Here is a 25808-nt window from a genome sequence, read left to right as displayed (position 1 = left end):
CCCAAAAATGTATATACACCAGAGCAAACAAGCGAAACAAAACACACCTAGGGGAGAAAATCAAGGGGAAATTAACATGAAAAACTACAACAGGACTACAAGATGACAGACAGAACAGGAAACAAGAATAACAAAATCCAAGGACAAACACAGAGAACATGACATGATTATTTATAGTACAATAAGACTGTAATTATTTTGCATTACAAGTTTTCTTTAATGTTGTTTAAATATGCAAACGGGAGCAAATGTATTATATAATGAAACATGTTGCATACATTCCAAAACAGAAATCTGAACATTAGAAAAAGTCAAGTTCAAAAATATTTTTTTTGACATGTTAGATTTTTACAGAGAGTGATTTGCATTTCTCTTTTTATCACTCCATCAATCGGCAATACTGTCAACAGCCAAAGAAAAACAGATTGACCATATGTTTAAGAGTAAAGTCAGTGTGATCTCCTGCTGCTGGAAGAGAGTCGCTCAGATGTTCAGCACCACGGACAGCAGCTGATCTGGAGCACATGACTAAGATTCATCACCACACACACACACACACTCACACACGCACACACACACGCACGCACACACACACACACGCACGCACGCACGCACGCACACACACACACACAGTCTGTTCAGATGAGCTCCTGTTCTCATAGACGTCACATTACTCTGCTTATGCTGAATAACTGACCATCAGTGACACATTACATACATCAGCAAATTATAAATCAGTTTATTTGAACAGATATAAGTCTTGAGTAGTGAACAGATTTGTACAAAAGCAACAAGTCCTGTGAAGCCGTAGTTTACAGTGATATTAGAGCATCACCTGCATATAAAGACTCTCAGCTGTTGTAAAATTATTGCGGCACCTAGTGGAGATTATAGTGTCTGATACTGAGAGCTCAAACAGGTTTTCATGCTCTCTATCCACCTTATTTTTAACATATAAGAGTGAATGAGGAAGTTTCGCACATTCACAGAAAACAGCTTACTTCAGCAATGCAAATAAAGGTGGATAACCAGGTAATAATTCAAAACAGAAGATTGAAATAATGCACCATAACAGAAGTGCTAAAGATACAAAATATAGTGTGAAATATATACAAATACAATCATACAGAATTCAGATCATAAGAGGCTCCAGCAGCTGTCTGCTTCCTTTCCTTTATCTCTGACTTTGGTATAATATTTGATAATTACATGGACTAAATATTAATGCAGAAATATTTAAGGTTTCATTCCTTCAGATTGACTCATTTCAAACTTGTGTAAAAGGAAGTGTGTAAATCAGACATTAACTCAGATTTGCCACTAGATGGAGCCAAAGGATTCAGTTAAAACGTGAATCATGAACAGAAAATTACCATCTCTAGAAAGAGATGGTATATATATATATATATATATATATATATATATATATATATATATATATATATATATATATATATTTTTTTTTTTTTTTTTAATGACAGATCCAATAACTAGACTAGACTAGACATTTTTTACTAATTTTACTACATTTTCAAAAACAGATAAGGAGAAATCACCAGTGAATTACTCCTGCAGAGAGGGAAAAAAAAAGGTCCAGTCATGCTGATATTTGAAAAGCAAGATATTTTAAGATTCATGACTGCAGTTGGCAGCAAAAATATTTTAGAATTTGTTAGTCTGTAATGTTAAAAAAAAAAAAAAAAAAAAAAAAAAACCTTTAGGAAGAAGACATAATTTCGCATATTACAAAAATTCACAGCATCTCTTTTATGTAGTGGAAAGTCTGCATCCATTGTTGCTAAATAAACCATTTCCTGTTTGTATCACACCTGCTGGTGGCTGACGAGCTTCTGGGTTAAACCAACAGAATATAAAGAGCAAAAACCACAAGGACGTGAGCATTACCTTTAGATCATGAAATAATCTAGTTTGATAAATTTTGAGCATTTTATAATTTCCAATTAATCAGTCTATAATCTCTCTCTCTCTCTCTCTCTCTCTCACACACACACACACACACACACACACACACACACACACCTCCAGAGTTCATGAAAAACTTTGTGACCAAAATGATTTTAAAAGTACATTACTGGTAACCACAGCTGCCAGTAGAGTACCGTTATTTTACAGCACAATTTTTTGCAGTGGATTGGAATAATCTGCCTTTAAGTGTATGATCTTTTATGTTTAAAAATAGTTTGTTTCTTTACTTTGAAACTTGTTGTAATTGTTTATATATCTAAGTTTATATTTATTAATGCCAGGTAAATATCATATCCATATTTTATATGTTAATTTTTTAGTGTTGTGTTTAAAGTTTATTGATTTGAATGAGGTGATTGTTGTTGTTTTTATTGTATTATTATTATTATTGTTGCTGTTGTTGTTGTTATCATTGTTATGTGATCTAACTTTGTGACCTCCATGAAAATGAGATGACGCATCTGGGGTTTATCCTAAAAAATAAATTTGTTACCATAACTTACTGAACATATACTTTTTTATAAGACAAGAAAACTAGACTAAGCATGTTTATCAAACTAAAATGTATAGTAAATATAGATTCCACTTTTCTTGGTACTGAAATATTATATACATACTGTATATCTTGAACTTTCTTATGAGATCAATGGATATGGATGGGTAGTGAAAGAAACATTCAAGCTTGGAAATGTTTTAAAAAGTTGTACTGCAATGTAACAATGTGTAATGTGTAATTAAAACAAAACACAATTTTGTGAATTGCTGTAATGTTTTTTGCTTGCTAGAACACAACTAAAAAACGAAAGTGAAACTTTAAGTCTGTTGTCACATTACTTATCAAACAGTACAACCCGGATTAGGGTGTGCACCTATATTCATAATTACCCTTTACAAAAGTACATACCTGTGGATCACAACACATGAGAGGAAGTCTACAGGTCCTCTATAGTTTATATCTGCTCTACATTGATTACTGCAACACTTTGAATATAAGATCACTTTGGATATAAAAGACACCAGTAAGGTATATCATCTACTTCATACATTGTAGGCATTGTATTCACAGCATCAAAATGTATATACAATATATGTGAGGTGATTGCTGTTTTGCTTGAATATGCTTTTTTTTTTTTTTTGTAGTTTATGCACTTGTGATGTACACAAACTATAGTAGAATTAGGGATTCCTTTTTGTTTGTGTAACTTCTCACAAATATTTTCTTATAACACATGATATTATGTCATGTTTTTATTTTAGAAATGCATTGTTCTAGAATAACAGAATTACATGAGATTACATAAGATTTTTTGACATTTAAAAGCTCAAGAAATTAGTTTAATTACAAGTTACACACCAATCGAGTAAGATCGTGTTTGTCTGGCCAATCACTTTCTAATTTTAACTTTAGATTGATTTTTTTAACCATTCTATTTTTTCATTCTACAGATTATATCAGCCCAGTTTACTTTTTATATATAATCTGTCCAAGAAGAGAAATTCAGTTTTAGGACATCATGAAAAAGCGGTATGTCTGTCTATCTTTTACCAACTGATTTGTTTATTAAAGCGATTATAAGATATTTAAGGTATTTGAGAAGAGATTAAGGTATCTTTATGATAAAGAGAGGTTATAACAAATAATGACTTGGCTCACAACAATAACAAAACCCATTTTTTTGCTAAATAGAACAATTTTGTAAGGTTTAAGAAAGAACTATATGGGGTGCTATATAGAGCCTTAATTGTGCTATAAAGTACCTTGTAATATTCATGATTGTTTGAAAACAAAACATGCTACAATTGGTCAGAGTAATGGTAGAGTCTAACTATTTGTGTGGATTTGTGTAGATGTCTTGCTGTCAAGAATGTAACGAAATCAACAAATGTGTGCAGTAATGAGTTTAAAAGAATATTTGTAATTTTTTTTTTTTTTTTGAAAATTTTATTTTATTTAGTTTATTTTGATTTTGCACCTACCAATTTGTGAATCTCTTTCCATTTGTATGTTAATATGGATTAAAACCACCCCTACAGAAACAAGTATACTATAATTAGGGATGTGCGAGACTAGCCAACTAGTCGATTAAACAATACTGCTGCTGCTAGTTGACTTGGAATACACTAGTTGTTTACACATATTTATTATTTATTTATATATATATATATATATATATATATATATATATATATATATATATATATATATATATATATATTGCACATTTAATATTTTGCGTTATATTTTTACAAAGGCTACATTTAAATTACCATAATGTTAATGTGACATTGAAATTAATATATTATTTTGAAAAGTGTATATCTACAGTGGAAAACAAACCAGCCTAGGCTGGTTTTAGCTGTTTTTTTTTCAGCAGGGTTAATCTTATCTCAGGTTTTGCATGCGTTGGTTTTCTCTGGCGCTCACGGCGGGTTTAGACAAATGTCTACTCGGAAGATGAGCAAGGTGAGGGAGTATTTTGAAAGCCTTCACAAAACTTTTCCATTTACTTCAATGTCATGTCAAACTAGTATAATGATGATGAAAAACTTTATTGTCAGACAAAGTCTGAAATCTGTATGAATGCATTATAGGTTAATGAAGGCCTTCTGAAACGAATCGATGCATTTGTGTAAAACAAACATCCTATTTTAAAAATGTATAAAGTAAAATAATGAGCTTCTAGCGCGACAGCCGCACGCATTCAATGTATGTCCAAAAAGCATTAACTTCCGTGACGTAGCACACAACGACATGACGTTCTACATGTCCTACGCTATAATGCATAAAACAAGTTACGTTTTTAGACGTACATTGAATGCGTATGGCTGTCGAATGTGTATGGCTGTACCTGTCATGTGTACAGATTGTACAGATATTTTTCCTTCACGTGAAGTACTTATTATAAACAGATTTCCTCAAATAAAAGTTAGTCCACATCAAACATATTTGTCACAGTCACCGTCTCGTCCCGTTTGTTTTGGTTGTCATGTGCTTCTTTGTTCTCAGTTCCCGCCACTCATCATTCACCATGGACACTAATCACCCTCACAGCTGTTTGTCAGTTACATTGTATTTTAGTTCCTTCCTGCCTTCAGGTCGTTTACCTGTACCTTCTTCTTCCTCGTCTATTTGCCTGCAGCTACACGTGACACAATTCATTTGAATGTGTCTATAATGGCTAATGTTGCTTAAGTGAAGAATAAAGTTTAATATACAATGATCATAATACAAGGCAAGCACATTGCATATAGCCTATCTTTTATTTTCTTTAGTGGCATTTAGTATTGGATTTGAATGTTCATAGATCAAGGCTGCATCCAAAATCAATTACTTCCCTTCTATATAGTATGTGAGAAACAGTAGGCAAAAAGTCCCCAGATGATGTACTACTTCCAGCGAGATTCTGAAGTGTGCATCTGATGGACACTTTACTATCTCACGAGGCCACGGGAGAAGATTTGTGAATGGAGGTGAAGGGACGCAGCTGATGCTGGTAGTTCACATGATAATGACAACATGGTGGATGTAGTATGTCCAGATTACATTCATACTATATAGAACATACTTTTTTAATGGTTGCGAAGTAAGTTCAAGTTCAATGCCTACTCACATAGTATGTGACTTCGGACACAGCCTAAGTGTTCTTTCCAATTTATCGCATATACAGATTTGTTTCCGAGGGGCAGGGTTAGTCTAGTTGACTAGTCGGTCGCAAATTTTCTGTTAACGCAGTTATGAAATTAGTTATGATCCTTAACTATAATAGAGAAGATGCCAAATGAAAATCAGGACATGGTTATTGGGCCATTGCTGTGTATACTGTTTAGTTTTACACAAATTTAAGGGATAGTTCACTTTAAAGTGGAACTTCTAATGGAATGACATACAGTAATATAATGCACATTGTATCAAATAGTAAAATACAAATATAAAATCTAGCAGTTCTCAGAGCTGTCGAAGTTTAAGATGTAGCATTTTACATATTTTTTGATAATAGGATCAGCTGACATATTAAAACTTATATGTGTAATGAATAAATATAAAATATCTCAAACTTACTTGCTTAGATATCTATTGGTTGCCTTTGTGATTGCAATGGTTTTGTTTCTGACACCAGCTGTGAGACCCGCTGATAATCGCTATTGTAAAGTATCAGATGGCCGGATTTTTAATATAGTAAATTTTAAAAGAAAATCTAGCAGTTCTCAGAGCTGTAGAGGTTCAGGATTTTACGTATTCCATACATGATTTGGTCAGGTAAACCAGTTGATAATCTGAGGAAGGGATAAATGCATCTCAGACTACAAAATAAATAAACTGATACCACAGAATATATGAATTCTTTTTGTGTAATGAATTAATATCAAACTTCTCAAACTGTACTCTGGTGGTTTACTTTCAGATATTGGATTATTGTGATTGCAGTGGTTTTACTGACGCTCATTCTGATACTCTCGCTGACACTCTTGCTGACACGCACTAAGTGCATTACTAAAGGAGAAGTGGCAGCAGATGATAGGACTTGCTCTGAGATTGGGAGGTATGATTACAAAGAGTCACATGTTTCTGGAAGACATTCCTTGCATGATCAAGGAGACTTTTTTTCGCAACCCTAGAGTCTAGATGACTAATATGGAGTCACTTGAAAGCTTCACATAACTTTACACAGAGCTCTTTGTCTAACAGGAAGATGTTGCAGATTGGCGGTTCAGCAGTAGATGCTGCTATTGCTGCTCTGCTGTGTTTGAGTGTTGTTAATCCTCACAGCATGGGAATCGGAGGAGGTGTGGTTTTCACCATATACAATCCATCAACGGGTACGTGGGCTTTGAGAGACTTGACTATTCAAACAACAACACATTGGTTACAGTTATAAAAAAAAGGTCCTGCTCATCTTAATAAAGCACATCTTGAGCTGAATTATTTCTAAGCTCACACTCTAAAAATGCTGGGTTATTTTTTTCAACCCAAACGCTGGGTTGAGTTAACCTAATTGTGGGTTGAAAATCATTCTTATCTGTAACCCAACAGTGCTGGGTTGGAAACACAGACAAAAAGTCAGAAAAGAGCTTTTAAAAAAAAACAATTATGCTGTGAACTGTTATTAATATTTTTCAAGTTATGATCACCAGTGATGAATATCAAGACGTGCAGTCACAGGGCTACTGTAATCAATGAAATGAAGTTCTTAAAACATAACCTATATAATCAGAAAGACTCTGAATGAGATCCGTTGATTTCATCTAAAGCTAGGGACACACTTAACGACTAGCTGAAACATTCTAAGACTGAACTCAACACACTGTATGATTTTAAATGCTGACTATAAACACTGACTGAACGCAACTGGCTCTGGCTGTTTCTCAATTCCAAGAACGCAGAGAACGGACTTGCGTTCTCGTGGAGTCCGGTCTTGCCAGGCAACCTTAAAAGAACGAACGCGACATTTATTTACACATTATTATAGACATATAGACATTGTTTTCATATAATTTTATATCTTTTTATTTCACCACGTGTATTTATGAAAATGAGTAGCCTTTGGCTGTTATGCTTTGTCAATGTTAAGATTATTTTTATATGCTTTTTTTAGGTTATCACTTTATTAAAATTAAGCAAAACAAACAGTTTACTTTCACGAGCCGTCACGTATTTGTGAGCTTGTAGCTGTAATCTCACGTGAACTTTAAAGCTTGCAGGCTTCCGTACGTCGACCGCCGCAGCGTCTTTTGGGATTTTTAACGGTTCGATTCCCTCAAGATCAAGAACACATCCGAGTACTTTCATGCGTCCTCCGTTCTTGCATTCTTGAGTATTGGAGCGAACTTCGACGGTTGATGATGACGTAGAGCAAGAACACAAGGACGCAAGATCGCTGAAGAAAGCATATTGAGAAACAGCCTCTGACTCGGCACGTTTGGGCATGATCAGTCGTTAGTATCAAATTACATTCATAATCGGCCTTACAATTGTTAAGTGTGTCCCCGGCCTAAGGCTTTGACTGAAGTCATAGTTCTTGTGTTTCTCTGTCCTTTAGTGATTCTGCTTGTTAACAGCAGGTGTTCATCACTAATGCTCAATCATCAGTTAATTAATCACTTAATTATCTACTTAACTTCAACACTGATTCAGTGTTACCTTTTCACTAGTAGTTCTTAAAGAATGACTAGGTACTTGATGCATTTTATGACCATGTTCTCAGTAAAAAAAAAAAAAAGAAAAAAAGAAAATCTTCAAGACCTACTAGTGATCTGGACCATTATTTTAAAGTAAAACAGATATTGGTCCTGATCACTAGTAGTTCCTGCATATTGACAATTGAGTAATTAATTATGCATTTTCTGACTGTTATGATAGACACACCGGAGGCAGATGTAAAAGCAGTAATGGTTGTTTATTGAATTGATCAGCAGAGTAACAGGTAAGTGAATGATGAGAAGGCAGTACTTGGAGATGAATGAGAAGGTAATACTGTCCTTTTGTTGTATTGCAGGTGAAGATGGAGGCAGACGTTGGAGACAGGTGGCTGAGACACTCACACACACAGGCAGGTAGGAACACGAGGAGTACTGGAGACGATGGAGATGATGGAGACGATGGAGGCAGGTAAGTATAGTGTTTGGAGTCCTTGAGGTAAGCATACAAGAGTTGTAGTGCAAACGAGACCGGACAGTGAGTGTGTGTGAGTGTGGGGCTTAAGTGCTGATGGTGATGACGGTGCTGATGATCTTCAGGTGGCGGTGATTAGTATGCTGGTGATTGAGTGCGTGGGTAAGGGAGTGAGGTGGAACCTGACGTGTCTGTGACAGTACCCCCCCTCCCACGGCCCGCTCCTGAGGGCCGAGGACCCCGACGTCATGGTTTTCATCCTCTAGGGCGTGGGGCAGGTCTGTCCGGGTGGCTGGTGTGGAAAATCTGTAACAGATTAGGATCAAGGATATCATTCTTGGGGACCCATGAGCGTTCCTCGGGGCCATAGCCTTCCCAGTCCACCAGGTATTCTAGTAGACCACCACGGTGCCGGGAATCCAGAATCTCACGAACCACGTAGGCAGTACCATCATCCAGGATGAGTGGAAGGGGGGGCTCGACGGCTGCCACGTCAGGTTCTGTGGAAGGAAGAACAGAAGGGTGGTGAGGCTTTAATAGTGAGACATGGAACGTGGATGAATTCTTTTGTACTGTGCAGGGAGTTGGAGGCGGTACGTGACTGGGTTGATCTGTCAAAGGATGGTGAACGGGCCAATGAAGCGGGGACTCAGCTTCTTGCAGGGCAGACACATCCTGATGTCTCTGGTGGACAGCCAGACCTTCTGCCCCGGTTGGTAGTTAGAGGCGTCGGAGCGCCGAAGGTCGGCTGTCATCTTGTGTCTGCGCAGGGCTCTCTGCAGTTGGTGGTGAGCTGAGTCCCAAACCCTCTCGCTCTCACGGAACCAGTAGTCGACTGCCGGAACGTTGGAGGGTTCCCCGTCCCAGGGGAACAGTGGGGGTTGGTAACCGAGTACGCACTGAAAAGGTGTCAGTCCAGTTGTGGCTTGTCGGAGGGAGTTTTGTGCGTACTCTGCCCAACCCAGGTACTGGTTCCAGGAGTCCTGGTGGCCGTGACAGAAGGTACGCAGGAAGTGGCCTATCTCCTGGATCTTCCGTTCCATCTGCCCGTTCGACTGAGGATGGTATCCGGACGTCAGGCTGACGGTCACACCCAGGTGGGAGAAAAACGCCTTCCAGACACGGGAGATAAATTGGGGCCCTCTGTCAGACACTATGTCCTCGGGGATTCCATAATGACGAAAGACATGGTTGAACATCAATTCTGCAGTAGTCATGGTGGTAGGTAGACCTTCCAGGGGAATCAGACGGCAGGCTTTGGAGAAGCGGTCTACAACTACCAGGATGCAAGTGTGACCATCAGACTCAGGGAGATCGGTGATGAAGTCCACTCCCAGGTGTGACCAGGGTCTCTCAGGAACGGGCAGAGGATTGAGCTTACCGGTGGGAAGATGGCGTGGGCTCTTGGAGATGGCGCACTCCCTGCAGCCCTGCACGTACCTCCTGACGTCGTTGGCCATGTTGGGCCACCAGAAGCGTTGTTTGAGCAGCGAGAGGGTCTCATTGACCCCCGGGTGGCCAGTGCCAAGTGAAGAGTGAACGGTGTGCAGGAGTGGAGTGTGACGTGCCCGTGTGATGTACTGCAAGCCCTGGGGGCAACCCGGCGGTGTGCATGAGGAGGCATTGGAGGAGGGTAAGGTCTCTTCCGACCACTGGATAGGGCTCACGATAATTGATTCAGGCAGGATAGTTTCTGGAGCTTCATTTTTCTCCTCTGGAGCATGGAGACGAGACAGAGCATCTGCTTTTATATTCTTGGAACCTGGACGATAGGAAATGGAGAAATTGAACCGTGAAAAGAACATGGCCCAGCGAGCTTGGCAAGGGTTGAGTCTTTTAGCAGCCTTCATATACTCTAGGTTCTTATGATCAGTGAGAACTTGAAAGGGATGGTTAGCCCCCTCCAACCAATGCCTCCATTCTTCCAGGGCAAGCTTGACTGCCAGGAGTTCACGGTCACCGATGTCATAGTTGACCTCCGCCGGGTTGAGCTTGCGGGAGAAGAAGGCACATGGATGGAGTCTACTTGGTGTCCCCTGCTGCTGCGATAGGACCGCTCCCACTCCGGTGGTGGAGGCGTCCACCTCTACGACGAAAGGTAAGTCCAGGTTAAGGTGGACAAGGAGGGGAGCGGTGGTGAAGGCTTTCTTGAGGGTCTCAAACACGTTGGTGGCAGGCTGGGACCAGGGCAGAGACTTGGGCTGCTTACGTAACAGGTTGGTGAGTGGGCTGACTATGGTACTGTAGTTCTTGATGAAGCGACGGTAGAAATTGGAGAATCCGAGGAAGTGTTGAAGTTCTTTTATGGTGGTTGGAGTGGGCCAGGTCTGGATAGCAGAGACTTTCCCCTCGTCCATCCGGATGCCACTGTGATCAATTACGTAACCCAGGAAGTGGACAGAAGGCTGGTGGAATGAGCACTTCTCAGCTTTGAGGAACAGATGGAATTGCCGTAAGCGTTGGAGGACCTCCGCAACGTGGTGGCGATGTTCGGCCAAGCTCCGGGAGTAGATGAGGATATTGTCAATATATACCAGTACGAACTTGTGGAGAAACTCCCGGAGCACCTCGTGGATGAAATCCTGGAATACGGAGGGAGCATTGACCAGGCCATACGGCATGAGAAGATATTCGTAATGGCCGGTGGGAGTGACGAAGGCGGTCTTCCACTCGTCCCCCTCGCGTATCCGGATGAGGTTATACACGCTGCGGAGGTCCAGCTTGGTGAACACAGTGGCACCACGGAGATGTTCCAGGGCCGCTGGGACGAGGGGAAGTGGATAACGGAATTTGGTGGTTATCTTGTTGAGTGCGCGGTAATCTATGCATGGCCGCAAGCCTCCGTCCTTCTTTGCCACAAAGAAAAACTTGAAGCAGCAGGGGAAGTAGACGGGCGGATATATCCTTGGTTAAGGGCCTCTTTGATGTATTCCTCCATGGCCTTCTCCTCCGGTACTGACAGGGGGTATATGCGTCCCCTGGGCACTGGCTCACTCGGTAACAGATCGATGGCACAGTCCCATGGCCGTTGTGGAGGTAGCTTGGAGGCGCGTTGTGGGCAGAATACGTCACTTCTCCAGAACCAGCAGATGGATGTTCTCCGTATGAAGTATACCCACTTGTAGTTGAAGAGGTCCCACACAGCGACGAATCATCTTACGGCTTAGGGGTTTTGCTGTGATGGAGTGGACCTGGTAATTAATCGGAGACGGCGAGGTCTTGAGTTTGAGGTGTCGACAGAGAGATGAAATTTCCTGCTGACCCTGAATCGAGGAGCGCCACCACTGGAACAGAGGCATTTGCAGCAGTAAGGTTTACAATAGTAACTCACCACGGGCCGAGGAGGACATGTGGAGATTACATGCCCCGGAGATCCACAGTATAAACACATATTCAGGGTCAGCCTTCTCTGTCTTTCAGCAGCAGTTAAACGGGAATTGTCCACTTGCATGGGTTTATTTGCTGGTTCTGGGGAGCTGACGGGTTCGGACCTTACCTTACCTTGCAGTTGGGAGATTATGAATGCGATTTTAGCCGTGTCGGTGGGGTAGAGGTGCGGTTGCATCTCCAGGACCAACTCACATTGAAGGAGGAATCCGCTGCAGTCCTCCGCCGATCCTGAGTAGGGCGCCGGTTTGGCCATGGGACTGGCAGTAAACGCTGGAGAAGGAGGAGTGACGGTGGATGCTGAAGCGGCAGTGGTGGTAGGTGACGGTGATGCTGGTTGTGGGGTGAGTGCTCGGTGCAGTGCGTCCACGAGCTCCTGAAATGGATCGGTGAAACTCATGCTGATTATTGCTGTTATGTTCCGGTCTTCTGTTATGATAGACACACCGGAGGCAGATGTAAAAGCAGTAATGGTTGTTTATTGACTTGATCAGCAGAGTAACAGGTAAGTGAATGATGAGAAGGCAGTACTTGGAGATGAATGAGAAGGTAATACTGTCCTTTTGTTGTATTGCAGGTGAAGATGGAGGCAAACGTTGGAGACAGGTGGCTGAGACACTCACACACACAGGCAGGTAGGAACACGAGGAGTACTGGAGACGATGGAGACGATGGAGGCAGGTAAGTATAGCATTTGGAGTCCTTGAGGTAAGCATACAAGAGTTGTAGTGCAAACGAGACCGGACAGTGAGTGTGTGTGAGTGTGGGGCTGATGGTGATGACGGTGCTGATGATCTTCAGGTGGCGGTGATTAGTATGAGTGATTGAGTGCGTGGGTAAGGCAGTGAGGTGGAACCTGACGTGTCTGTGACACTGACTATGTTCAGAGTAAAAATTATGACTGATTAAGTCTCAGACACACAAAAATGTTCGTTACAATTCATCAGTTAGTTAATAGTTATTAATGATGCTAATCTCATTCAGTAATTATTGATTAGCTAATAAGGAACTATCTCCTAAATTCATTATTACTTACTTATTAAGGCTATTATTCTAAAGAGTTACCGATTTATGTTATGATTAGACTTTGGACTGTGTTGGGGGATTCTACGCCACTGTTATTAACTTATTTCCCTCTAATTTTAGTTTATGGTAGAGTTTAGGGTTGGACTTTGTTCCTTTTCATACTGTATGGTAATATTAAAGAGAATAAGAAACAAATGAAGCAAAACTGAAGTACATCACAGTAATGTGTTTACACGTTTGAAACTGAATCCACAGATAGCTATTAAGATCTCAAATTAGATTCTTGGCCAAATCCCCCCTTGACTACATCGGCCACCATTTTGTGTTAAATGATATCTTTCATCTCTTCACCCTCAGGAACAGTGGAGATAATTAATGCCAGAGAAACTGCTCCCATGAATGCTTCAGAGAACATGTTTGGTGAACTCCCAAATAAAACAAAGAAAGAAAAACCAGGTAAACCACAATAAATGTACATATCACCAAACCCAGCCTCCATGATGGTTTCACAGATTCAGCAGATTAAAACAGCAAAGCACTGATGAGTTGGCTCTTGAATGACTTGACCACTCCTCTGTGTTTTGTATGAATATCCAGGGTTGTTCATAGCTGTACCAGGAGAACTGCGTGGTTATGCAATGGCACACAAAAAGTATGGGAGACTGAATTGGGATGTGCTCTTTAATGACAGTATAAATCTGGCAAAGGATGGTTTTCCAATTGGCAAAGCCTTGGCCAGAGCCATCAATGAGGAGAATGGCACAATTCTGAATAATACAGCATTGTGGTAAGAATATGTCATTTGTAAACTAATGGAAAGCTAGACTAATTTTAAAAAATGAAAACACACTTTCTCAGTGGCAGCTGAGATGAACATAACAAATATCCTTCAAGGCAAATCCTAACACTAGTATAATATTATATGAAGACTTCAGATGCAAAAGCCACTAAATGCCACCTCCATCACAAATGAGATAATGATACTGAGTAAATGCTGTCCGCACATACGTTCATCAAATACTTTCACTTCAAATCTCCTAAATCGCAGCCTCAGCCCATTCAGAAATACTATTTCTCCAGCTGGCTTATGATTGGCTGATGCGGTTCGCATGAGCAGTATGATGCATGTGTCTGATGCTGAAGCAGGAGCTAGCCAATGGCGAGCTGCCATTCTGACATAGAACACGGAAGTGCTGCACTGTATTTACAACGTAAACTGTGGCCGACACAGACATGAAGAAATTGTTGAATAAAGTCATAACATTAAGGTTGAACCACTATAGTCACATGAAATATTTTAACAATGTCTTTACTACCTTTCTGGGACTGGGTTGTAATTACCTTGCTAATGGTCTATGGTGGGATCAGAAAGCTCTCAGATTTCATCAAAAATATCTTCATGTCTGTTCTGAAGATGGATGAAGATCTTACAGGTGTGGAACGATATGAGGGTGAGTAATTAAAGGGATAGTTCACCCAAAAATGAAAATTTGATGTTTATCTGCTTACCCCCAGTGCATCCAAGATGTAGGTGTCTTTGTTTCTTCAGTAGAACACAAATGATGATTTTTAACTCCAACCGCTGCCGTCTGTCAGTGGTATAACGCAAGTCAGCGGGAACTTGGACTATAAGAGTAAATAAAACACGATAGACAAATCCAAATTAAACCCTGCGGCTCGTGACTACACATTAATGTCCTAAGACACGAAACGATCGGTTTGTGTGAGAAACCGAACAGTATTTATATCATTTTTTACCTCTAATACACCACTATGTCCAACTCCGTTCAGCTTCCTGCTAGTGAGGTCAAAAAACGCGTTCTGGTGACGGAAGTGATGTCTCGCCCATATACTTCAATGAGCGCGAGACATCACTTCCGTTGTCAGAGCGCGATCAGACCTCACTCACCGGAAGCTGAACAGAGTTGGACATAGTGGTGTATTAGAGGTAAAAAATGATATAAATACTGTTCGGTTTCTCACACAAACCGATCGTTTCGTGTCTTAGGACATTAATGTGTCGTCACGAGCCGCAGGGTTTCATTTGGATTTGTCTATGGAAGTGTTTTAGACTCTTATTGTTCAAGTTCCCGTCCACTCTTATTATAAGACTGACAGACGGCAGCGGTTGCAGTTAAAAATCATCATTTGTGATCGACTGAAGAAAAAATGTCACCTACATCTTGGATGCACTGGGGGTAAGCAGATAAACATCAAATTTTCATTTTTGGGTGAACTATCCCTTTAATGACAGATATTTCATTTTTGGGTGAACTAACCCTTGAATGCACAATTAACAGTACACTTTTTTTATTATAGTTTTGTATTTTTATTTATAAATATATTTATCTTTTAAATAGATATATTTTTACTTATTTTGAGCAATAGTGTTTATGTAGTTATTGTATAAAGTCTTCTATTTGTCTTCTGTTTGTTGTCATCCAGTAAAGTGATCTGTCATTTTGTGTCATTATACGAATAAAATATGGATGTGGCAGTAGTGATTTTGCACCTGTTTACTATGTCTTGTCCAAAGAGGTGGACTTGCAGCAAAATATGATGGAATTTGTTAAATACCAATGAATTAAGTTGTTTTTTTATTTTTATTTTTTAAATAAGGCATTTCAATAACTGACTTTCTATCGCCATTAAAGTAAAATTACTGAAGAAGAAGAAAAATAAAGCTAAGAAAAATGTCAGACAGTTTTTGCATCTGAAGTCTTGATATGTCATAATTACAACAGGTTCCCCATCTTTCTTTGAAGTTTTATGACATCATCTTGCATCTCTTCTCTCTTCTTTCCAGTGAAGTGTTTTGCAGCTCAAACAGAACTACCGTCTTAAGGGAAAATGACACAATTAAATTTGTCAATCTGTCTGAGACTTATAAGAAGATAGCAGGTGGAGCAGCAGATGTCTTTTACAATGGGTCACTGGCTCAGACTATAGTGGATGATATCAAGGCTGCAGGTTATTTCATACGTAATTTGACTCTATTCATATTTAGGGGTATGCAAAATCTGTCTGAATCTTTGTTTCTTCCAACACAGGAGGCATTATAACTCATGAGGACCTGCAGAAATATGAGCCAGTGTGTAATGAGACAGCAATAAACTTTACTGTGGGGAAATACATTTTTCATGCTCCTGGTGCTCCATTCGGTGGACCTGTGCTCGCTCTGATGCTCAACATACTCAAAGGTCAGTGAGTGTGTGTCTATGGCCATGTTCACACAGCAACAGAATACAGTTGTCAGTCCTGTATTCTAGTCCTTAATGTGGTTACATTCACACACAGTTCAGTTTCAGGACTCAAAATTGTGTACACAACTGGGGCCTCATGTTTAAAACTTTCCATAGATTTCATCCTAAAAGTGTGTGTACGCACAAAAGTTTTCAGATTTATAAAACCATGCGTTGCGGGTGTGTGCTTTCTGTAATATACAGTCACTCCATATACAATGCACTATGTGATATTTCAGTTTTTCTTTTTTAATAAATCTGCAAAAATGTCAACAATTCTGTGTTTTTCTGTCAATATGGGGTGCTGTGTGTACATTAACGAGGAAAAAAAATGAGCTTAAATGATTTTAGCAAATGGCTGCAATATAACAAAGAGTGAAAAATTTAAGGGGGTCTGAATACTTTCCGTACCCACTGTATATATATATATATATATATATATACAGTTGTGGTCAGAATTATTGGCACCATTGATAAATATGATCAAAGGTAAAAATAAATCTGCATTGTTTATCATTTTGATCTTTAATGCATAAAATTAGCAAACATTTTACCTTTCATTAAAGGAAAAGAATTGAAAGTGGGGGGAAAATCACATTATGAAATAAATGTTTTTATCCATGTGGCGGGGGTTCGAGGGCAATAAGGACTTTTAAATACAGTGAAAATTATAAAGATACCAAACCCTGCCGACTACGCCACAATGTGGCGGGGGTTCGAGGGCAATAAGGACTTTTATTTTAGATACAGTGGAAATTATAAAGATATCAAACTCACTCCGACTACGCCACTTTGGGAGTGTCACCCAAAGATTTAGAATAAACCACTTATAGTTGTTTACACAGGTTCGTATCACTAATTAGAGTCAGAGACATGGGTAACAATACAAAATTATTTTATTGACATCTTCATTAAAAACAATATTAAAACAAATAAGAAAACATTTGTCCCAGCCAAACGGACCACTTAAATTTCTTAGAACAAATCGAGGGCAGGGGCTAGAGCTTACCAATAAAAAGGAGCAGATAATCAGATCACACCACCTGTAGGTGAATCACTGCACTTCACTGTGTCCACACGCACACACACGCACGCACACACACACACACACACGGTGAGGTGGTCACTGCACACGTGAGGAATATACCACCACCCAACACCAGTCCTCTGCCCCTGGTGCTCAGGCCCTGCCGAGACAAAAATGATCAAAATCAAGCACACAATCACTTTTAGAAACTGGGTAGTGAAACTCACCCAGTCAAATAACACAAATAAATGAATGTTGGTAACAAATAATTGCTTAAAGCAAGAGTCAAAATTTCAACAAAATACAAGTAAATAAAAAAAGAAAAGAAACAATAGACTTTAGACAAATGATATAAGTCACAAAACAAAATCTAACACAACTGAGAGAAAGCAAATCAAATAAGTAAAGAATCACAAAATATAACCAAAATTGGAAACCAAGGTAATTCAAAACCCCAAAAACAATACAGAAATCTAATACAACTAAAGAAACAAACAGAAATAGAATAAGAAAAATCACAAAAGATATAATAATTAGAATTGAAACTGAAATGATTCAAACTCCAAAGACAAAAATAGTATTAATACAACTGAAAAGAACAAAACAAAACAATATAAAGCAGTCAAGAAAGAAAAATTAACAAAGAGAAAATTGGAAACTGGAAACAGGACAGCACTGGAGCCATAAACAAACGCGGAGCACCCCGAGTAGATTGCAGTTACGGCCGTCACGACACCTATAGATAAAGCGAGACTGTTACTCTGTTAGATATATCCTCTCGCCATAATATGCATGTGCATGAATACTTACCAATTGCAGGGATTAACGTTTCTATAAAGAGCCAACAAAGAATCTTTTCAAGCAGACGCCGGTACAGAAAACAGCGACCCAGCAAGTGCATCCGGTTCTCACAGCTAAGAAAAGGGGTTGATTTAAGAACATACTCAATTTGGTCAGCACGCTCCCGAATGCATACGTCGCGTAACGCAGTTAAATAGGAATTAACAGCATTCGACCTACCTTCTTCGATGTCTACACCCACTACATGTAAACAATAATAAACATTGCAGCAAAAGTTTGTTGCGTCAAGGTAGAACTGCTCTCCAACCAAGTTGCAGTCTCTAAAACACATTAGATAGAGTACGCCTCTCGTAAACACACATGCCATATCAACAAGATGACTAGCAGCGCATTCTTACCGTGTCGAGCACTCACATCCAGTTCCAGCAAGAGACGGAAGCGCGTTGGCGACGCAACAGTTCCCCAAGTGACGCATCCCAGGTAACGCGCATGTTCCCGTTTTTATAGCCCAGTGACACTGCCAATAAGCTAAAACATCGTGACGTAAGCAACAATAACCCCTCCTGCCACATCCAAAACACGTTGGCCACAATTATTGGCACCCTTTTATTCAATAGTTTTTGCAACCTCCTTTTCCCAAGATAACAGCCCTGAGTATTCTTCTATAATGCCTGATGAGTTTAGAGAACACCTGACAAGAGATCAGAGATCATTCCTTCATGCAGAATCTCTCCAGATCCTTCAGATTCCAGCTCCATGCTGGTGCTTCTTCTCTTCAGTTCACTCCACTCATTTTCTTTAGGGTTCAGGTCAGGGGACTGAGATGGCCATGGCAGAAGCTTCATTTTGTGCTCAGTGTTGGTTTTGATTTTTGTTGTGGATCATTGTCCCGATGGAAGATCCAACCATGGCCCATTGTTGGATTTCTAGCAGAAGCGGTCAGGTTTTGATTTTTATCTGCTAGTATTTGATAGAATCCATGATGCCATGTATCTGAACAAGATGTCCAGGACCTCAAGCAGAAAAATAGACCCACAACATTAAAGATCCAGCAGTATATTTAACTGTGGGCATGGGGTACTTTTTATCCATATGTGCACCAAACCCATCTGGTGGGTTTGCTGCCAAAAAGCTCTTTTTTTAGTTTCATCTGACCATAAAAGCCGGCCCCGTTTGAAGTTCCAGTGTCTGACAACTGAATATGCTGGAGATTGTTTCTGGATGAGAGCAGAGGATTTTTCTTGAAACCTTCCTGAACAACTTGTGGGGATGTAGGTGCTGTTTGATCATTTTTAAGGGTTTTTGAGACTCAAGACTCAACTAATCTCTGCAATTCTCCAGCTGTGATCCTTGGAGAGTCTTTGGCCACTTTAACTCTCTTCCTCTCCATGCATTAGGACGATTTAGACACACGTCCTCATCCAGGCAGATTTGTAACATGTTTAGTTGATTGGACCTTCTTAATTATTACCCTGATGGTGGAAATGGGGATTTTTAATGCTTTAGCTATTTTCTTACAGCCACTTTCTATTTTGTGAAGCCCAACTATCTTTTGCTGCACATCAGAACTATATTCTTTGGTTTTACTCATTATGCTGAATGATTAAGGGAAGACTTGTACAGTGTACACCTTGGCTTTAGTAAACTCTCAGATAGACAATATTTAAGGTTAATTTCAAATAATTAAACATTTAATTTCAGGTTATAACCTCACAAACAGCAGTGTTTCCACAAGAGAGAATAAGACTTTGACCTATCATCATATGATAGAGGCGTTCCGCCTTGCCAATGAGCAAAAGAGCAAACTGGGAGACCCACATTATGAAAACATCACTGAAGTGAGTTTAACTCTACAATATTAGGACAAAATTAGGAAACTTACTCCACCCATATTATAGTGTCCACGATTTTTCCCCTTGAAGCAAATGTGATGTAAGCGGTGACATGACACACAAGATCTAAAGATACCTGCTGTCGGTGACATCAAACTGATGCAACTGAATCTCACAGGTCATGATCAGAAGTTGAATAAACAATGATTGATTTTTTTCTGTAAACTTTACATTTAAACCAACTCACATCTCAAATACAGAATTTCTGAATTTGTCTCAACTTTTGTCACATCTGATCTAACATGGGGAGCTTACGTTAAATTAAACAGACATTGTTTTGTCAAAGCCTTTCACTGTTCCTATAATTACAAATACAAATCTTGTTTCACAGATTGTCCAAAATATGACCTCAGAGCGCTTTGCAGACGACATCAGGAAGATGATTAAAGATGACACCACCAAAAAAGACAGATACGACGTGAAGTCTGTATGTGACGACCACGGCACATCTCACGTGTCTGTCATCGCAGAAGATGGGAGTGCAGTGGCAGTAACCAGCAGTATCAATAACTAGTAAGAGAAGTATAAAGAGACAAAGAGAGCAGTGTTATATCCTGGTCTTCATCTAACACACCCAGATTCAGTTATTGAAGGTTCCTCTGTCATGAGCCGGGTTTGATTATTTCCCTGTTTTCTACTTTTCTCCCTGTCTTCTATGCTGATTTGTTTCAGCTGTTTGTCATTTCTGTCGCCGTTTGCACTCTCGCGTCCACACCTGTTCTGTGTCTTCATTGATTGCCCTGGCTATTTCTCCCTGCTGTTTCGTGTCTTTGTCGGATGATTAACAACCTGTGAGTGGCGTTCGCCAGTGTAATCTCTCAGATATCGTTAACTTTTGTTTGTGTGTTACCCCAGTCGCAGTCTCGGCCCCAGTAGCCATCTCGTGGTCTGTCTGCCAGAGCCCTCTGATCTACAAGCCTGGCTTCATTCAACCGCCAGGCTTCGTGTACTCCATCATCTGCCTGAGGTGCTTCTTGATCGGCTACCGAGCTCCTGTGCTCTGCGAGCTCACACCAACGAGACTGAGCATATTTGTGTACCCTGTAATCCAGCTGCAGCACCTCTGTATGACGACGCCTGGCAGTCTGCTTAAGTTGGACTTTTACTGCACTGTGGAATAAATCCAGTTAATTTGCACTTTCCCCTCTGGGTCTTCTGCTGCACATAACATCCTCCTCCATTTACATTGATAATATCATGCCCCTTTGCATCCAAAGACTTTCCAGCTAGACTAGTTTTTTTAGCAGCCAGTCTAGTAGACTAATTTGCATAGTTACCAGCTAATCAGAGTAATGGGAACACAAGGCCGTTTCTTAGCAGGGGAACATTAATAGGTCCAACAACTGAACTCTCTACCAAAAGGCTCTAATAATATCAGTTATGTTGAAAGTTGCCATTTTCAGATCTCTCCAGAGATGTTCAATCAGGTTCAAGTCTGGGCTCTGGCTGGGCCACTTAAGGACATTCACAGAGTTGTCCTATAGCCACTCCTTTGTTATCTTGGCTGTGTGCTTAGGGTTGTTGTCCTGTTGGAAGATGAACCTTCACCCCAGTCTGAGGTCCAGAGCTGGTTTTCATCAGGGATGTCTCTGTACATTTCTGCATTCATCTTTCCCTCAATCCTGACTAGTCTCCCAGTTCCTGCCGCTGAAAAACATCCCCACAGCATGATGCTGCCACCACCTGGTATTGGTCAGGTGATGATGCCTGGTTTCTTCCAAACGTGACACTTGCTATTCAGGCCAGAGTTTTCAATCTTTGTTTCATCAGACCAGACAATTATGGTCTGAGAGTCCTCCAGATGGGCTGTCATGTGACTTTCACTGAGGAGTGGCTTCCATCTGGCCACTCTACCATACAGGCCTGATTTGTGGAGTGCTGCAGAGATTGTTGTTCTTCTGGAAGGCTCTCCTCTCTCCACAGAGGAACACTGGAGCTCTGTCAGAGTGACCATCGGGTTCTTGGTCACCTCCCTGACTAAGGCCCTTCTCCCCTGATCGATTAGTTTCGCCGGGCGGCCCGCTCTAGGAAGAGTCCTGGTGGTTCCAAACTTCTTTCAATTACGGATGAAAAATAAAAAAATGCCACTGTGCTCGTTGTGACCTTCAAAGCTGCAGAATTTTTTTCTGTACCCTTCCCCAGATCTGTCTCAGAGGTCTACAGACAATTCCTTGGACTTTATGGCTTGGTTTGTGCTCTGACATGCACTGTTAACTGTGGCTGCATTTACACTGGCACAAAAAATCCGATCTTTTGCTCACATCTGACACAGATCGGAATTAGTTGCACACGTGTAAACACAAAAATCCACACGAGATCCGATTTTTTCGCATTCCGATCTGAGCCACTTCCAAATGGTTTTAAATCCGATTTTAAGTGGTTTTAAATCCGATCTCTGGACATGCGACCTACGTCTAAACACACATATCCAATTCCCATTGGAATTCCAAGCCACGACAAGGCGAGGGCGAGACTTTTGCTCACTAAAAGGTAGCTTGTATTATGAAGCAGACGTGCTTGTATGCACTCGCACTAAAAATTTGCAGCTTTATTATTGAGGTGGGAACTTTATATGTCTAACGTTATCTATTTTTCTAGAATTAAATTGTGCACAAACACATACATTCAGCAGCTGAATTTCAACCTTTGCCGGTTAATTTAAAAGAGATCGAGCGCCGTGTAAGCCAAAAGCTTCACTAGCTACTCTCTCGCGCATGCGCTCTCTCTCCCTAGCTCGCTCGAATTCATTCAGAAAAATGGACTGTAGATAAACTGTAGATAAAATATCAAACACAAATTACCTTTATTTTCCGGTCTATATCCGTTCAGTAAGATTTTGCGCTGAAATACATCCATGACACTGACAGCTGTTAACTTATCCATTCTGGCAGGTAATCATGGCCAATCGACATGAAATATATAAATAATTTTAATAGCACGGCCATTCAAAACCAAGTGCATGAAAAACTATTAATGACAATCATTTTGGGGCAGGAATAATGTAAACACAGATATCGGATACCAGTCGCTCTAAAGTTAATGTAAACACACTGGCCAAAAAATCGGATAAGGTCAAAAGATCTGATCTGTGCATTAAGACTTGCAGTGTAAATGCAACCTGTGGGACCTTATATAGACAGGTGTGTGTCTTTCCAAATTCTGTCCAGTCAGTGGAAACAGGATGCACCTGAGCTCAATTTTGAGTGTCATTTTTGTTTGTTTTTTTACAAATTTGCAAAGATTCCAAACAAACTTCTTTCACATTGTCATTATGGGGTATTGTTTGTAGAATTTTGAGGAAAATAATGAATTTAATCCCTTTTGGAATAAGGCTGTAACAGCAAAATGTGGAAAAAGTGAAGCGCTGTGAATACTTTCCATGATGCACTGTACGTCTGTGTTCACGCAGAGATCCTGTTCACATTTTATGATGAGCAAGAAAGTCAGAGGGATACTTTAAATGTTTCACTCAATAATCTGAATGTAACTGATCTCTGACAGAGGAAGGCAAGATTTCACTATATGAACAGTCAGTAGATTTGACTTCTACCAAAATCATTCAAGTCAGATAGTGGGACAGCCTTCAGAAATATTTATATGAAACACTGCAAAATACAACACATTTTTTTAAGAATCTGGCAATACAGATAAGACTTTAATATAGAATAGAATAAAAAAAAAAAAAAAAAAAAGATGTTAATGTATTTTTGGTGTATATATTTATAAAGATTTGTTGCTTTGTTGTTCTTTTCAATCTTGTTGTCTGGATCTTTTTTGTGTTCTCACAGCTTTGGTTCTGGAGTGATGTCCCGCTCAACAGGCATTATTTTTAATGACCAAATGTGTGATTTCAGTGATCCTAAGTCTGTCCTAAACGAAATTAACAGAAACAACCTAATTAAACCAGGTAAAAAACAAACAAAAAAACAAAACAAAAACATAATGCAATTAAAATTGGTTTCAATAAGTTACAATATTAAGTACAAGTGAAACTATCTATATTTACACTTAAATGTTCACATGTAAAATACTGTTTACAAGGTAAAAGGCCACTTTCATCAAAGTGTCCCACAATAACAATGGACAAACAGAGCAAAAAAGTCAAAATGGTGGTTGGAGGTGCAGGAGGGACAAATATCACCACATCAGTTGCTCAGGTAACAAAAACAATTGAAGCATTGCTCAACTTTACATTACAGAAAGCATTATCAATACACTGACATTTGATTATTATGAATTACTATTCTGAACTTAAAAACATGTGTTTATTCTGAACTGGCCAATGGCTAAGTTTATGTGTTTTAATGAATATATAAAATAGGTTTGTGTTATTTTTAATTTATTTTTATTTTATCTAAAAATCATTTTCCCCTATCTTGTCTCTCTCATCTTAGGTGATCCTGAACTATCTGTTCTTTGACTATGACCTGAAGAAAGCTGTTAATGAATCCAGAGTTCAGGTCCCAAGATATGAGACAAATATAGAAGATAACTTTGATAAGGTAGGGTTCTTACACTTGGCAACAAAAGTCATCTAAATTAGATTCACAAAGTCAAAAAAGTGAAAATTATATAATTTTCTCTCTGTTCTGTGTTTATGAATGCAGAATGTAACTTGTGACTTGAAGAAGAAGAATCATACAATAGGTAACAAAACTGAATTATCAGTGATCCAGGTGGTCGTACAAGAGGAGGACAAAATATTTGCCGAATCCGACCCCAGGAATGACCGCTATCCTGTTGGATAGTGAGCGCTGCTCCTGTGCTCATGCTGCTGTTGTCAAACATGTGTTTGACCCTGCAAAAGTAAAACTATTGTCTAGTGACAGATCAAGAATTGTTTGTTAGGATGCTTTTTGGTTTTCAAAAAAAAAAACTCGAGCAGGCAATCTGTGAAAGGCTATTCATAAATAACATTGTTCCAGCCATCGTGCATTATAATATCACACAGTGCCAAAATATGCTGCAAATATTCTTAGAATTTCAGCTTGTCAAGATTATCCATTGCTATAACTTGCATTTTGTAATCTGCTAATCTTAATATACACTAAAACATTATTTTCACTGTTGTAAGCTTTACTGAAAAGAGTTTGATAGCTGCGTTGTAAATGAGTTGTTTCAAATCAATAAAGTATGCTGTCAGCTTTAGTCTACTTCTACTACTAGTCTACTGCACTCACTAAATAAAATATGGGCTGTTTTTGATATGGGTTGCATTCTGCTTTCTTCAGGTGACATTTCAGACAATGTTAAATTGTATTTTCGAAACTTGAACTGGCCAAACATTGACTAAAACATTCAGGGTGCATAAAACTACAGAAAAAGCAGCTGTTTGAACATCTTTAATGCAACTTTAATTACATTTGCCTGTTATTAAAACAGATATGTTGATCTACTTTATCAACTGCTGATAAAAAAGCAACTCAACAAAAGTCAAGGTTCAACTAAATCAAACACTGATCCCCATGATGGTGACCTATACCGAAAAATTTTCAATAAGACATCAACATCTAAACTTCTGTTAATTCTCAGTAAGATCTTCTGTAGACGTGTGACAGAAGTAAAGTCAGTCTGGTTAGTAATAAGTGAAGCTGGTAATGCTGTTTGTGGAGTTGTTGAATCAGATCTTCAGAGATTTTTTTTCGTGCTCATGAAGGTGGATTGGTTTTTAGTTGGTTTCATTTCTAATGGTAACTTACGCTACACGGCTAACCTGCTCCGGAGCAGGGTTGCGTTCAGCCCCAACAAAACGTTGCGAAGCGTTTTTTTAAACGGAAAACGGAAACGGTGGTGCGTTGAACACCATGTTCTGATGACGCAAGAGCTGGAACTATGGC

The 25808-nt window shown here is 39.6% G+C and overlaps 1 protein-coding gene across 1 annotated transcript; it reads left to right on the top strand.

Moving 5' to 3' along the window:
* The first annotated feature begins 2900 nt into the window (after positions 1–2900).
* On the top strand, positions 2901–25128 carry LOC137032251 (glutathione hydrolase 1 proenzyme-like). Its single transcript, XM_067403954.1, has 14 exons — positions 2901–3010; positions 3433–3511; positions 6390–6527; positions 6674–6804; positions 13367–13465; positions 13607–13796; positions 15816–15979; positions 16060–16209; positions 19781–19917; positions 20303–20484; positions 23760–23878; positions 24013–24128; positions 24366–24473; positions 24579–25128. Exons 2-14 carry the CDS (start codon positions 3501–3503, stop codon positions 24717–24719), a joined length of 1686 nt encoding a protein of 561 aa, XP_067260055.1. The 5' UTR covers positions 2901–3010; positions 3433–3500; the 3' UTR covers positions 24720–25128.
* Positions 25129–25808: the final 680 nt, after the last annotated feature.

This window comes from Chanodichthys erythropterus, chromosome 12 (genome assembly GCF_024489055.1).
Source record: "Chanodichthys erythropterus isolate Z2021 chromosome 12, ASM2448905v1, whole genome shotgun sequence".
NCBI lineage: Eukaryota > Metazoa > Chordata > Actinopteri > Cypriniformes > Xenocyprididae > Chanodichthys > Chanodichthys erythropterus.
The sequence above is the reverse complement of the archived record's forward strand: the minus strand, read 5'-3'. Positions and strand labels throughout refer to the sequence as shown.